Genomic DNA, 14,817 nt, shown 5'->3' with positions numbered 1-14,817 from the left:
AAAAGCAAAACAAAAACAAACACACACACAAACAAACAACTCTGCCCTGCTAAAAAGCACCACCCATTTCAGGCAAATCAGTGTCCACCCCCACCAACAAGATTCAGCTGAATCTCTTGCCTCTTTCCACCTGCTTAAATTCCTCTCACAGTGAGGGCTTCCCTCATGGGGCAGTTCACACCTGCATTTACCTCTCAATTACTAAAGAAATTAGCTTAGTACTTCTAGTCCAAATGTTTCAATTTTTTGGAAGAGGATAAAAAGTGATAACCATGGAGATGAAGAAGACTTCCTGAGATAGGGTTTAAAAGATCAGAAAGGAAAACAGGAGGACAAAGTGGACATTGGGTGGAAGAATCTGGAAGCTCACACAAGCCAGTTGGATTCGAGCTAAAGTTAAGCTTAAGGCAGTGCTATGAACCTAGAAACAACCAGAAATGCTTTTCAAGCTACGATTTTGCACAATGTAATCAATATAATTAAAACCCATGGCATTGGTTCAAGGCCTTTTAATCTGAGTACTCGGATGTTTCACAAACATTAACGCTTGGAAAAATCAGGTTATGAGATGAACAACTCTCATTTTACAGATGGGGAAACTGCGAGTCAGGGAAGGTAAGTGTCTAATACAAGAAAAACCAGACATACAGCTCAGGAGAGTTGGCCATTAAAATGAAGTCAACAGTTTGTTACAGAACCTAAAACAGCAGAGCAGAGCATAGGGTTAGCAAATCTTGCCCCAGTGCTGTTCAGCTTAGGGTTTCTGAAAGTAGGTTTCTAACTTCATTAAAAACAAAACAAAACAAAGATTAAGGAGAACATGGATATCTCTCAATTTCTATATTCCAAAAACCATCTTGTGGCAATAATGTCAGTTGACCATCCTCAGTGAAGTGGTTACAGCTCTAAATTTAATAAAACTATAGTAGGAATGATTTTATAGCTCTACCTTGGATATTTCCATGTAGGAGGCAAAGTCTTCATATAGAGTTCTCGTTCCATTCATTTTCTCCAGCCATGAAGATTAAAGTCACAGTCATCACAACAGATATCAAAGTTCTCTGCCGCTTTCTAAGCATTCGATACAGGCGGAGACAATTTCCTTACAGGCCTTTCCCTAGGCCGTGCACTAGATGAAGGTAAAAGCACGTCCCTGACACAGCACCAAGGTTCATTTCCTACTGCCTGCTGGCAGTTCTCTTCACCTCTATGTTGTATCTCCTTGCACTCACAGATGGAATTACAGAACAATTCTGTTTGGCCCAGCTTCCATTTTGCTGACCAGAGAGCATTTTTCACCTCTTTTGCTTTTCTTTAATTGCATCAGAGATGGAACAGGAAAAGATGCAAACATTTGTGTCGATCAGAAGAAATAAAGTGCAAGGAGAGGCCAGAAAGGAAGTCCAGTTTATGAAGAGGTGAACGTGGACTTAGAACTCAATGGAGATGAAGGTCCCTCTCTGGAAGGGCTTTAGACAAGGAATGCCAGGCCCGGCTACGGGTTAGAACACCTTTCTTGGGGCATTTCATGGGAATGATATTTGGAAGACCACATTTTGTACTGTAGAAATTTATCCCAATTATCCCTTTTAGCCTCTTATTTTGTCTCAGACAAAGGCATTGGAAAACCTAATATGGGAGATTTGGAGCAGATACTCAACACTGGGAGCATAGGATATAGTGGCAAAACTGGGGACCCAACAATTCTAGCTCTGCTGCTCACTAACATACTATATGATCGAGTTTAGTTAGCTTCACCAACCCATTGCTGGGATACCACCTGCTGATATTATTGGGGGGAAAAAAATACAACACAATAGGTACTCAATACTTACTAGTACCTACTGGTCACTGTTTTTAGTCCTGCATGGAACTTCCCTAAAATAACCTGGAAGATTAGATTTTAATTATTATTTATATCATTGTTTCTATTTGATTGATACAAATTATTATTATGTCAATTATTATTTTGTATTTAATTTATATTTAAATATGTGACTTCATTAATAATGTAACCTTTATTCATATTTCTACTTTTCAATAACTCAGAAAGAATCCTTCTACCTTTATGAATATGTTTACATTCCTAACATCATGAACTACAGGTAGGAATTGGAGTCATGGTTTCTGTTTTCGAGATAAATGCTCTTAGGCAAGAATAAGATAAATGCAGGACCTGAGACTTCATCTAGATCTCTCAATTCCTTCCCAGCTCACACAGAAGTTAAATTCCATTTCTTCAGGCCCTCTTGCTTTTCTCAGTTTTTTTTTTTCCTAATTCTGATCCTAATATGTGAGATATGGTGAGAGAGCCAAGATTCCACATTAGTTTACAAGGCTACCTTTCTGTTTTGCTCCACAAATAGAGACGTTAGGAAGGTGCACAAGCCTGGCACCAGGCAGCCTTGGGCGATAAATCCAAGCTTTAGTTCAGCAAAGCAGATAATGTTGTCTCCACTACTCCAGTTCCAGGTGGGAATCTTTGGCAGGTAAACCTGTTTCGTGGTAGAAAGTAGGTCAAGAATTAGGAATAAACATATCTCAAGAAGGCTCTTTTGGATGGATATTTTTCTTTCATTTAATTTACTTGAAACTATTTATTCTTTACTCTTGGGCATAAAAGGGGTGCCCGGGTCAATGGACGTGATAAGAACAAATGCAGTATTTGAAAGTGGTTAGGAGTCACCTCCCATTTTTTAAAAAAACAAAAATGGCTGGAATGGCAAAGTCAGGTCAAATGGCTTAGGTCTCTAATTCTTCCCCCAATTTATATTCTTAAGTGATTAACAATCTCAATGAGACTCCAAATTTTACCTAAGGATGGCAAAAACTTTTCATTTATTGATGCATTAGATAGTAATAAGGTTCATCTAGCTCTGTGGACTAAAAGAGGAGATTGAATATGCTGGAATATGACGATACCTTGTTGTGGGATTGCAGTATCTGTATGATGACTCTGGTGTTAGGATAATAGCTCTTGATAGAGAGGACCCTACATAAACCACAAACAGGCTCATCAGTGACATGTCACACACAAACAGCTCTGTAATATAATTCAATTCAGAGTTAAATTGATGTGTAGGTAAATGTAGAAAGACTTGACATATATAATAAAATCTATTGTTATGTCATGTTCTAAAGATGTTATGTCTACTAGCATATACGGAAGAGTGTTATTCTTTTAGTGACTTAGTAAACTAAATCTATGGAAAGATCATCTCTTGGGATTAGAAAACTGGTCTTGTGGGACTAGTTCTTGAGGAGGGAATAAACAGTTTCAAATGCTTTAGCCATTAAACGCAAACATAGTAATTACAGGAAAAAATAGAGACTTAATTGCTGTCTATAGCTTAAAGTAGCTCAGAGACTAATACAACTTTCTCATTTTACAAATTAAGAAACTAAGATCTATCTAATATTTACTGTATTATGCACGGCGCAAGCTCTCAGCTGTTTCTTGGGACATGTAGCATCACATTCAGCTGTGTGTACTTATTTTGCTCTGAGGACCAGAAGTCCATCTGGGTTAGGCACGATGCCATTGTCTTCACCATCATAGCTGAATCTCCTTAGCACAAGTCAAGTTCCTGCTCATCCATAGTTCACAGTTCAAAATGGTAACACTAACTCTAGACAACTTGAGAACGCTTACCAATGGTCACAAGCACATCACACTGAACCGTGCATAATCTTTCTCCAGAATTACTGGAGGAAAAACCCCAATAAATAAAGTGTATTAATAGGGCTCTTTTCTTTAAGAATTTAACCTTTCTTTTTGAGGAGGAGAGTATCTTTGTGATAATGGTGCTATCTGAATAATCATCAGGTATTTGTATGCTTGCTTTTTAATTTCAGATAGTGATTCTCCATGTGAAACTGCAGGGAAGCAAATGGAGAAGCACATACACCCTCAGTATGCTCTATTTTCACTTCCTTTTGCGACCAGCCTTGGGCTGGGGGCAAAATAATAGGCAGAAACTTGGAATAAGATGAACCTAGTGCTGTACTAGATGGCGTGCCCTCCTGTTTAGTCCTACGCACTAGGCTTTATTTTAAGAGAACTAGAAGAAGGTGAGCACTGGAACAAACACAGCACAACGCCAGCCTCTTACCTCATGATGTTGGAAGTGTCCTCGGCGTGCGAGTCGCTGCACAGAGGGTTGGCTATGATCAGGCATGCCTCTGCGTGCTCCACCTGCTCTTCCAGAGGAAACAGCAGCCGTCTTGTTAATTGCACGAGAAATGCTCTAGCTTTTCGGGGGAGGGGGGGCTTTCTTATGGGTTTGTCATAAAATTGCCAACAAGGAAGAGAACACACTTGGGAAGGAGTAGATAAGGGGGCCATTACATCAGGATCATAGTTCTGAAATGTTGCAAGGGCTGTGAGGGCTGATGCTGAGGGACCAGGGCACAGAGTCTCTGACGCAGATGTAAGATTGCTTTAAAATGGTCAAGTACAAGGCTGTACATTTTCTACTATCCATCACCATCATTTTATGCCTAGCACTGAGCAATAAGACCTTTATAAGCAACTGCCTACATATTTATTTGCCTTTTAGGACAGCAAGAGATGGAGGAATTGGTGGTGGTGGGGGGGGGGATCTACTTGGGCCAAAGTAAGCAGTCATTCAATATTTGTGGATTGTGAATTTCAAAGTTCTGGAAAATTGTTGAAGTGGCTCTTATAGTACCAAGTTTCAGGAAAGAGAAAGATTATTCTGGGTCTGTCATTTTCTGCTTCGACTCTTTATGTTAACTCTATAGATGTTTGCTTTAAACTGAAACCTTTTGATTTGTTGCATCTGTAAGATATAGAACATGACGGGAGCTGGCTTTGATCTTAAATCAAACCTGTCTAGAGGGTCGGATGCTGCTCATCATTTTTAGTGACAAATTTGATAGAATTTCTGCTATTTTCCTTTATGTTGCTCCTATCAGAAGGCATATTAGCATGTGTAGGAGGAGAAGTAGGGTAAAGCTGATGGACTCTTAGAAATCTGTCTTCCAGCAAGAATCCTGTTTGGGTGGTAAGATCAAAAGCACTTTTGCTATCTGTAACTTTTTCAGGTCCCTTAGACTGATAAAATAAAACTGATCTAGACAAATAGAGACTTGAGTGAAATCAATCATTTGAATATAAACATAGGAAAACAGCGAGGTCTACTTGATGTTTTTCAAGAAAGATTTGAAAGTCAATTGTTACACTTCCTTTATGATCAGTTTTGAAAGTTGAGGAAGTCATATTTTCCCCCCAGCTAGAGGATTTCAAACAACATGTTTTGAAAGAGCAATGCATCCTATCATCTCAATGGTTGCAGCTTAGGAAAACTAACAGGAGAAAAAGAACCAGATCTTACCGCAACTCGCCTCAGATCCTCCCACTTCATCGCAGACCCACAAATAAAAGTCGTATACGCCAAGTAGCATTTAAATATGGTCTCCAGTTCCAAAGAAGGAGGGACCCTGGACAAAAGAATTTAGTGGCGAAGATATAAAACAGATGATTGACTCCGGGTCTAGAGATTGTTATACTTATGCAGTGCGTTTAATAGAACCCCTCATGGTGATGTGAAAACATACAAATCAAGTTAATACCATTAAAAAAAAGGGATTTACGAAAGGTGAAGAAGTTTACTGTATAATAAAAGCAATTAAATTCCTGAAAATACATAGAATGTTAAAGCAACTATAATTTTTTGAAAAATAGGTTCTAAGTATATGAAGTGAAAATGGACAAAACCAGATGGAGAAATTAAATCTGCCACTATAAGAAGAGATTTTAACGCATCTCTTTCAATTATTGGTAGATCAAGCAGAAAAAAAATACGGATTTTGAACATACAAGTTTGATATTTATAAACTCTGCAAACAACATTTAAAGAATACAATTTTTGTAAGAGCACAAAAATAGTTATCAAAATGATAATTTAGTTGACCATCAAGGAAAGAAACCCTCAACACATTGCAAAAAATACCATTGTACATATTACACTCATTAATCACAATATAATTAACTTAAAATTAATAATCAAAAGAAAAATAAAAAATACTTTCATATTTAGAAATTTTAAAATATAGGCTGCTAAAAATCTCTTGAGTAAAGAAGAAATCATAACAATTATGATCAATTCAATTCTAATTTTCCAACATCCAGAAAAGAAAACTAAAAATCTGATCATGTCATCCTTTTGCTCAAAATACTCCAAGAATTCAGAACTGACTCAGAGAAAATCATCTTCCTTAAAATCAAATCCTTACAATGGCCTGTAAGACACTTTTGTTATCTGGCCCACCATCCATAGCAATATTTTGAAATACTCTGAAATCATCTGTCCTTTTGGGTGTAACTACCCCTTTTCCGTTAAAACATTCGCATTTGGTGTGTGACACATGATCATTAGCCTATATTGAAGAACAGGAATTGATAGTAGGAAAATGTGTGCTCTCTTTGATTCTAACTGATGCTATTCGCTTCTGTGACTGTGCTTGCTTTTAGTTGTTTGATAAATATAGTTAATCAGAATGAAAAACAGGTATGAAAGCAAGGGTAACTCCATGATAGGCTAGGCTTCCTGGATGTGAGAAGGTAACAGCCTAGTTCTGCTTCTGTATATATGGCTTGCTGGCTTGGTGCTTAGCGTATGGCGGGCTTCACTAGAGTAAAGGAAACGAGGCCCCGGGGAGGAAACCGCAAGTTACTTCTTGATAAAGGGCTGGAGAGTCCAGGGGCCTCCAAACAACTAAGTAGGTAAGAAGCGCAAGACATGATCAGCGCAGGAACGGCTTGTGCAGGGCGTGTGTTCCCAGTGTCGCTTGTAACCAAAAACTAGAAGGTATGCAACAACAGCCCCCGCCCCCGTCGGAGACCCTCCTCTTCCCCTAAATGACGTTAACTACAACTGGTGCCAGCGAAAAGCCCGAAGCTTAGAGTCAACCAATCAGGAGCCAACGCGATCAGCCACTTCTAAAAGAACAAATAAACTAAAGGGGGATGAAGTGCAGACCAGTGTGTCGTGTGCAGACCAGTGTGTTGTGTGCAGACTAGTGTGTCGTGTGCAGACTAACGTGTCGTGTGCAGACCAGCGTGTCGTGTGCAGACCAGCGTGTCGTGTGCAGACTAGTGTGTCGTGTGCAGACTAGCGTGTCGTGTGCAGACTAACATGTCGTGTGAAAACTAGCATACAGAAAAGTATAAAAGCTTAACCTTCACCCCAGGACAGGGTCTTAGTTCGTGGAGAGGCCACTGCGTTGGTGCTCTGGGACTAGGTAACTTCAGCCAATCTCCTACTCAAGATATATGAAAAAGCTGGATGAAGTATAAAAAACATCTCCTAAGAAATCCTCAAAGATATAACCAGACAATGAAGAATTACCAAGCTAAAATCTAAGGAAAAAAAAAAGAAAACCCTCAGGGGTTAATTCCAATTGCATTTCCCTGGAGCCATTTAGTAATTCAGAAGAAGCAGTTACCAAACTGAGCTAACATTTTTGTGGTCTCACATAGCAAGGGGAATAAAAACATCCAGTTCCTCTGACACATAAAAGGAAGTATTTGATAACCCCTTCAAATTCTAAACTGGTGTGACAAAGGAATACAAGCAAAGGCAAGGCTAAAATTAAATAGACTAGTTTTTAAGTGGACTTTGACCCTCTCAGTTTGTTACCTGGGTGATAGAGGGAACTTCAGGCATTGAACTTGGAGTCTTAGCCCCTAGGGTATGTTCCAAGACTCCCACTAGATGCCTGAAACCATGGATATTAGCAAACCCTATACACACAGTAGATGCTTTTCCCTATATGTGCATTCCTATGATAAAGTTTAATTTATAAATTAGGCACCGTAAGAGATTAACAACAACAACTAATAATAAAATAGAACAGTTATAACAATATACTGTAATAAAATTTATGTGAATGTGGTCTCTCTGTCTTTTAAAATACCATATTTGTACCACACCTACCAATTTTCCACCTGTGTTTGACTGCGGGTAACTGAAAATGTGAAAATGGAAACCACAGATAAGAGAACTACTGTATTTCTTTATTTGAGTTGTGGTTACATGGGCATACACTTTATAATCATGTATTATGGTGCGTATTTTAATTCTATGTAATTTTCCTTTTCAGTTATGTTTGGGGACAATAAAAGGTTTAAATATGTTACTTAATTATTTCTTTGTTATTAACATTTTAAAAATAGAAGATCTAGTATATTTTTTCTCTACTCTAATGACCCATGTGCACTCTTGGAAATTTCTTACTTAACTTTTGTTCCTATTGGGTTATTTACCATTGGGGAAATTAGAAAACATTTGTTACCATGCATTATATATTTATTGAATATATCATATATGATAAACATATTATAAAATGAGGCAATCATTAAGGATTAAAAATAATTTTGAGGAAATATACTGTTAGCATAATATACTACCTGAATCTTTGAGGAACAATATTTATTAACCATAACGGTATAAATACTGATTGTTACTGTAACTGCAAATTCAAAGATAACTATATTGGAACAATGGAAGGAAGGGAAGTAGTGCGGAGTGCTGAACAATGCTCATTTGCGATATTTGGTGGTTAACAAATACTATCTACAACTGAGGAATCCAAAAAGTAGTAAAATTTGGATTTAAGGTTAGAAGAAATATTAAATCTGAAAGAGCCAAGGACAGTTATCTCTGAGCAGTAGGAGTGGGGAAGGGGAAGAAGAGATAAATATTTCGTAAGCATTTTGCTTTTTCATGTGCAAATTATGTTCATGTATTACTCTCTGGAATGGTGCCTTCTTCTGGGTGCCAATTCTCATCTTCCCTGTCCTCTAACAATTGCCGAATTAGGTATCCTTTCTCTGTTATGACAAAATTCACACGCATCCCTCTCTTTAACCCTATGCTTTGATTTTCATGTTTCAAGTAAGTGTATGCGTACGTGATTTTCATTTATCATGACCAACATTATTGTACCTTTCCCATCTGAGAACTGACTTGTTTTGTAAACTCTAGAAAGTTCTCATTTTTTAAATTTTATTGTGCAAAAATCACATTTACAAAGTATATAAGACATATGCAGTCAGGATAAAGAATGCTAAGAAAGTCAACATTTATGTGCCCACTCATGCATGATAAGGATATAAATTACTCAAGCAAAGAAGCATCACATTATTATTGCTGCTTGTTGTGTAACTCTGAGGCCAGTTATCCGGATCTTCTGGAGGTTTTGAAAGCTGTACAACATTTACTTATATATGTTTTCTGCCTAATTTAGCCGTAGTAGTTTTTGCTGTGTGCAACTAAGTTGTCTGATTTTTGAAGTTAATGTTTCACTTTTGTGACATTTATAGCACAATATCTTGGATATTGTTTTGTGCAAGTGATAAACAAGCAAAGAAGGAAAGAAATGTGATGATTTCTGCATCATTTATCTATTTTTTCATAAAATCTTACAAGATCTTTGTGACATGTAAAATAACAAGAAATTATTATTTCTTGCATTCCGTCGTTTCACTGGGCTCAGCTGGGTGACACGTCTGCTTGATGTGGTTTTGTTGGAGTAACTCAGATGACTGCCTTTGGCTGACAGCTCTAGTGGGCTAGAACACCCAAGATGGCATTATTTGTATGTGTGCTGCCTCAACTGAACATCTGGAACAGCTGGCAGCTAGATGGGCCTTTTTTCTATCAGAGTAGCTGAGATGTGTGCGTGCCCGTGCCTGTGTGTATATATTTCAGGGCTCTAAGAAACTGAAAGCAGAAGCTGTTAGGCCTCTTAAGGGCTGGTCATAACTGGCACACTGTCACTCGTGCATATTTTATTGGTTAAGATGAATCAAAAGGCCAGAATATATCCAACAGAATGGAGAATAGACTCTACTTTTGGTGGGAGGAGCAGAATACAGATGCTCCTTGACTTACAATGAGGTTACATCTTGTTAAACACATCATGAGGGGAGAATATGGTAAGTCAAAAAGGTCTTTAATAACCTAACCTACCAAACATCATAGCTTAGCCTATCCTATATTTCAAATGTGCTCAGAACATTCACATTAGCCAACAGTTGGGAAACATCATCTAACCCAGAGACTATTTTATGATAAAGTATTGAATATCTCATGTAATTTATTTGCTACTATACTGAAAGTGAAAAATTAAACGGTTGTATTAGCACTGGAAGTATGGTTTATACTGAATGCATATTGCTTTCCCGTCATTGTAAAGTTGAAAAATCTAAGTCAGAGCATGGTAAGTCTGGGAGCATCTGTATGTATAAAGAGAAAACAGTCTACCGCATCCTGCCCCCTGGCCATGAGAATTCACATCCCTCCTCTGTACAAAATACTCTCACGTTTTCCTCCCAAGGCCTCATCTCTTTACAAGCATCAGTTTATGTTCCTGGGTTTTGTCATCTGAATCAGGCCTAGACCTGGACAGGGCTCAGGTATAGCTCGTTCTGATCTGAAGACCTGTGAACTCAAGACCTCACCTTGACAGCCACCATCCCATAATGGCACCAACAGGGATGGAAAAATTGCAATAGACACCCTCAATCAAAAGGGGTGGGAGTGGCAATGGAGGTGTGGAAAAGTCACTGGTCCACAGCAATTCTGAAATCTATCCAAGCACATCTCAGTAGGGCGTCCCACTGCTGGGGACAGAAAGTGTTTTTTGATTATGGCCCCATGCTGTTCTCACAAGCTAATCCATGGTTCTTCTTGATTCTTGTCGCTACCCTCCAGCCCTCTGAGTTATCATCCTTCCCTTTCCCCAACAAAAACTCTATGTCCTTACTCGAGGGGGGCCTTTCTCTGTTTGATTCCTGCCTCTGCTAGATTGGGAGCTCAGAAGCATTTATTTCTTCTCATTGGGAACCTTCTCTGTCCCTTTTACTTCAAGCTAGCAGGACTGTTACCAGTGAAACTTTGTTTAAAGCCTCGAAAATTTTCTATAAATCTTATTGAGATTCATGTCATGCCCTAAAAGTCATCTCCATGATTTCTTAGAGGCGGATTCTCTTTACTTTGAGAATGTCAGACTTCTGCAAAGAATGTGTTTAAACTTCTTTGAAGCCCCTTTGCCTGACCGAGAGTGTCTATGAGTTACCACATTAAATCTTCCCAAGTTTTTTAGAAAAGGGTTTCACAGCTCCATCCTTGATTGGATCTTGACCTTGAGATCATGTGTTGCACCCTGGATTTGGTTTTTTCCCCTGAGGTCATTTTCCCCTTTGAAATTCTTTGGCCAGAGGGGGAGACTGTTCTGAGTCCTCTATATTTCTTCTAAGTTCTGCTTGAAAACTAAAGAATTTCTTCTTTAGCTCAATTTTCTTATAATACTTTATCATATATACATGACTAAAGTAAATGACACTCAATATGCCTTTGGGAAATTTTCACAGCTGGCTTCCTAATTTCAGTAGGTACATTTTCTATCTTCCGTGTTGCTGTTGGTGACGGCATTACAAAATTCTGCCATGGGAATGTGGGCTGCTCTCCCTCTAGTACCCAACAGCACTTTGCTCATTGCTTTTCTGGCCTTTACCAGAACAACATTCCAGTCTCTGCCTACCACTAGTTCCAGGCAAAAGGCCACATTTTGGCTTTGGGCATGACAGCACTCTACTCCCAGTACCACTTTTTTTAATCAGCTACACCTTTCTATGAAACAAATCATTCTAGAATTTATTGACCTAAAACAACAATAAAATATTATTTCCATGATTTTGTGGGTTGGATAGTCTCATCCACGTGATTCTTCTGTTCTGTATTGTGTTGACTGGGGCCATCTATATGGGTATTTTCACCTGGGAGCTTGACTGGGAGCTGGAATGTCCAAAACAGCTTTACACACATGATTGTCGTTTCGGCTACGTGACTTTAATGGCTGAGAGCTGGCTGGGCCATCTCCCCAGCAAGGCACTCTGGCTTTTTGCATGATGCCTCATGGCTCCAAGTTGAAACTGGCTGTCTTCCTAAAGGCTACGCCTGAAGTAGCAAAGTGTCACATCTTCTGTGCTTTATTTATCAAATACAGTCACAGGCCAGCCCAGATTCAAAGGCAGAAGACAGGAGAGTAGCGGCATGTACAGTAAAAGAGAAAAAGGAACAAACCAGTGAAGTGGGCTTTACAGAAATTCAGGAGAGACAAAGGGCCTTTGTGAAAGGGTCTTTGTAACATTAGGGTGGAAGTAGCCAACAGGCAATGAGCTGTGTAAATGTGGAGCCACAGAGAATGTCTGGGGAAGGATGTAAACTTTAGAGTCATCAGATTATAGGCGTAATTGCCAAAATTCTAGATAGATACTTCCAACATTTTGTACCATTTAAAAATATTCATTCATTATCTTGACAAGTACATACAAGAATCCACATTAGCTTGTAAAAATGTAACAGTAGATAAAATGTCACTTTCCATAAATCTAATTTATTAGATTTCCTTTTTCTCAATTGGATAATAATTAGCTTCTTATAATATATAAGGTATCTATAATAATTAGCTAGTATTAGCACTTTTTTTAATTTACTATTTTCTAAAAAAAGATTCAAATTATTCACAAATTGCTGAAAAGACAGGCGTGGCCATGATCCTAAAACAGAACTGTTGGCTGTCCATCAATAGCATCAAAAAGTAGTTCAAAGTGCTATTGGTTATCGCATATACAAGAGCCCAAAGTTACGATGGATTGGACATGTCACAGCGTGAAAGTACACAGTGCTCAACTACAAAGTGCATGAAGGTTGAGCTGATCCCACATACAATCCTGTGTAAGACCAAAATGTCATTTTGAATCTGGCTGACTTATTGAGCCAATGGTGTTTAGATAACTGATTAATTATTTGAGAAATATAAAGAATTTAGTTTTCTACACACCACCCAAAATAAATCCCAGAGAGTTTAAATATTAAAAATTGCAATATGAAAACACAAAATTCTAGAAAAATATTCACTTAATTCTAGAACACAAAGGCCTAAGAATGTCAGAAAAGCAAGGAGCCAAAAGAACCAAGTTGGTGCGTTAGAGTATATGCAAATCAAATAATTATGTATTAAAATAAAGGCAAAACAAAATTAAAAATTAAAAGAGGAAGAATATGTATATAATATGTAACACAAAAGGGCTAATATCAAAATATATTGACTGCTTAGAAGTCAATAAAGCAACAGATAACCCTCCTAGTGAAAGAAGATAAAAGAAATGAAGAGGCATTTCAAAAAGAAAAGCAAACAGTCAAAAATAGAAATTTATTCAATCTCACTAGGAACTAAAATTGAAAATTATAAAATAAAACAATAAGAAACATTTTGTATACTTAAACTATTTAAAAAAATCTTTTCATATTAAATACATATTTACCAGTATTGACAGAATATTTGACTTGGATTCTGCTAGAAGAAAGGTAAACTGCATGGAACAAATACACCATTAAGAACAATCCTTTCTGCATTGATTTGAACTTCACATTTCTAATTCTGAAAAGTAACACTTAGAATAGCAATTATAACGTGTGCCAAACTTGTGCACAATATTTAGGCCATGTATGATAATAGTAAGTGTAGAGTAACCTAGATGCCAAATAACAGAGAATCATGTAAATAATATTAGTACTTACACAGAAAAACATCTGGCAAGATATATGCTAAAATATCTGCAGAGGTGAACTTTGGTCATGATATTGCTTTTCTTTTTCTTTTAGTTTATTATTATTTCCTAAATTTTCTATAAATATTACAAGAGTAATTTTTATCCTTTCCAGATGTTCATGCAAACATAGCAACAGCAAAAATAAATAAATGAGACTTGATTAAATTAAAAGGCTTCTGCACAGCAATGGCAATAATCAACAGAGTAAACAGACAACCTACAGAATGGGAGAAAATATTTCCAAACTATACATTTGATAAAGGGCTAATATCCAGAATCTACAAAGAACTCAAACAAATAAACAAGAAAACAAACAAACAAACCCATTAGAAAGTGGCAAAAGACATGAACAGAAGTTTTTCAAAGGAAGATAGACAAATAGCCAACAAACATATTAAGAAATGCTCAACACCATTAATCATCAGGGACATGCAATTTAAAACTACACTGAGATACTACCTTACCCCTGTCAGAATAGCCACTATTAAAAGGTCAAAAAACAATAGATGCTGGCATGGATGCAGAGAGAAAGGAACACTTATACACCGTTGGTGGGACTGCAAATTAGTACAACCTCTATGGAAAACAGCATGGAGATTTCTCAGAGAAATAGATGTAGACTTATCATTCCACCTAGCAATCCCACCACTGGGGATCTACCCAAAGGGAAATAAGTCGTTATTAAAAACACACTTGCATTCAAATGTTTATTGCAGCACGATTCACAATCGCAAAGATGTGGAATCAACCTGTGCCTATCAATTCATGAGTGGATTATATATGCACATATATATGCATATATGTGTATATTTGCATACATGTACATATATGTGTGTGTGTGTACATATATGCATATATATGTATATATATATACACACACACCATGGAGTACTACTCAGCCATAAAAAGGGATAAAATACTGTCTTTTGCAGCAATTTGGATGGAATTGGAGACCATTATCCTAAATGAAGTATTTCAGAAATGAAAAAACAAATACCAAATGTGCTCTCTAATAAATTGGGAGCTAATAGATGGGCACACATGGGCACACATGAGCACAATGAGATGTAAAGGTCCTTGGAAATCAGGCAGGGGAGAGGGACGAGAGGAAGAGTAAAAGCCTACCCACCAGGTACAGTGAACACTATTCAGATGATGGGCACCCTAAATGC

General features: G+C 37.6%; 1 protein-coding gene across 1 annotated transcript in view; it reads right to left on the bottom strand.

Moving 5' to 3' along the window:
- KCNU1 (potassium calcium-activated channel subfamily U member 1) overlaps window positions 1–14,817 on the bottom strand; it is a 124,187-nt gene that overhangs the window by 81,630 nt on the left and 27,740 nt on the right. Inside the window, 4 exon segments of the mRNA XM_069485045.1 lie at window positions 2,343–2,495; window positions 2,923–2,992; window positions 4,113–4,195; window positions 5,358–5,463. Of these exon segments, the coding sequence (XP_069341146.1) occupies window positions 2,343–2,495; window positions 2,923–2,992; window positions 4,113–4,195; window positions 5,358–5,463 (412 nt within the window).

This window comes from Eulemur rufifrons, chromosome 12, assembly GCF_041146395.1.
Source record: "Eulemur rufifrons isolate Redbay chromosome 12, OSU_ERuf_1, whole genome shotgun sequence".
Classification (NCBI taxonomy): domain Eukaryota; kingdom Metazoa; phylum Chordata; class Mammalia; order Primates; family Lemuridae; genus Eulemur; species Eulemur rufifrons.
The sequence above is the reverse complement of the archived record's forward strand: the minus strand, read 5'-3'. Positions and strand labels throughout refer to the sequence as shown.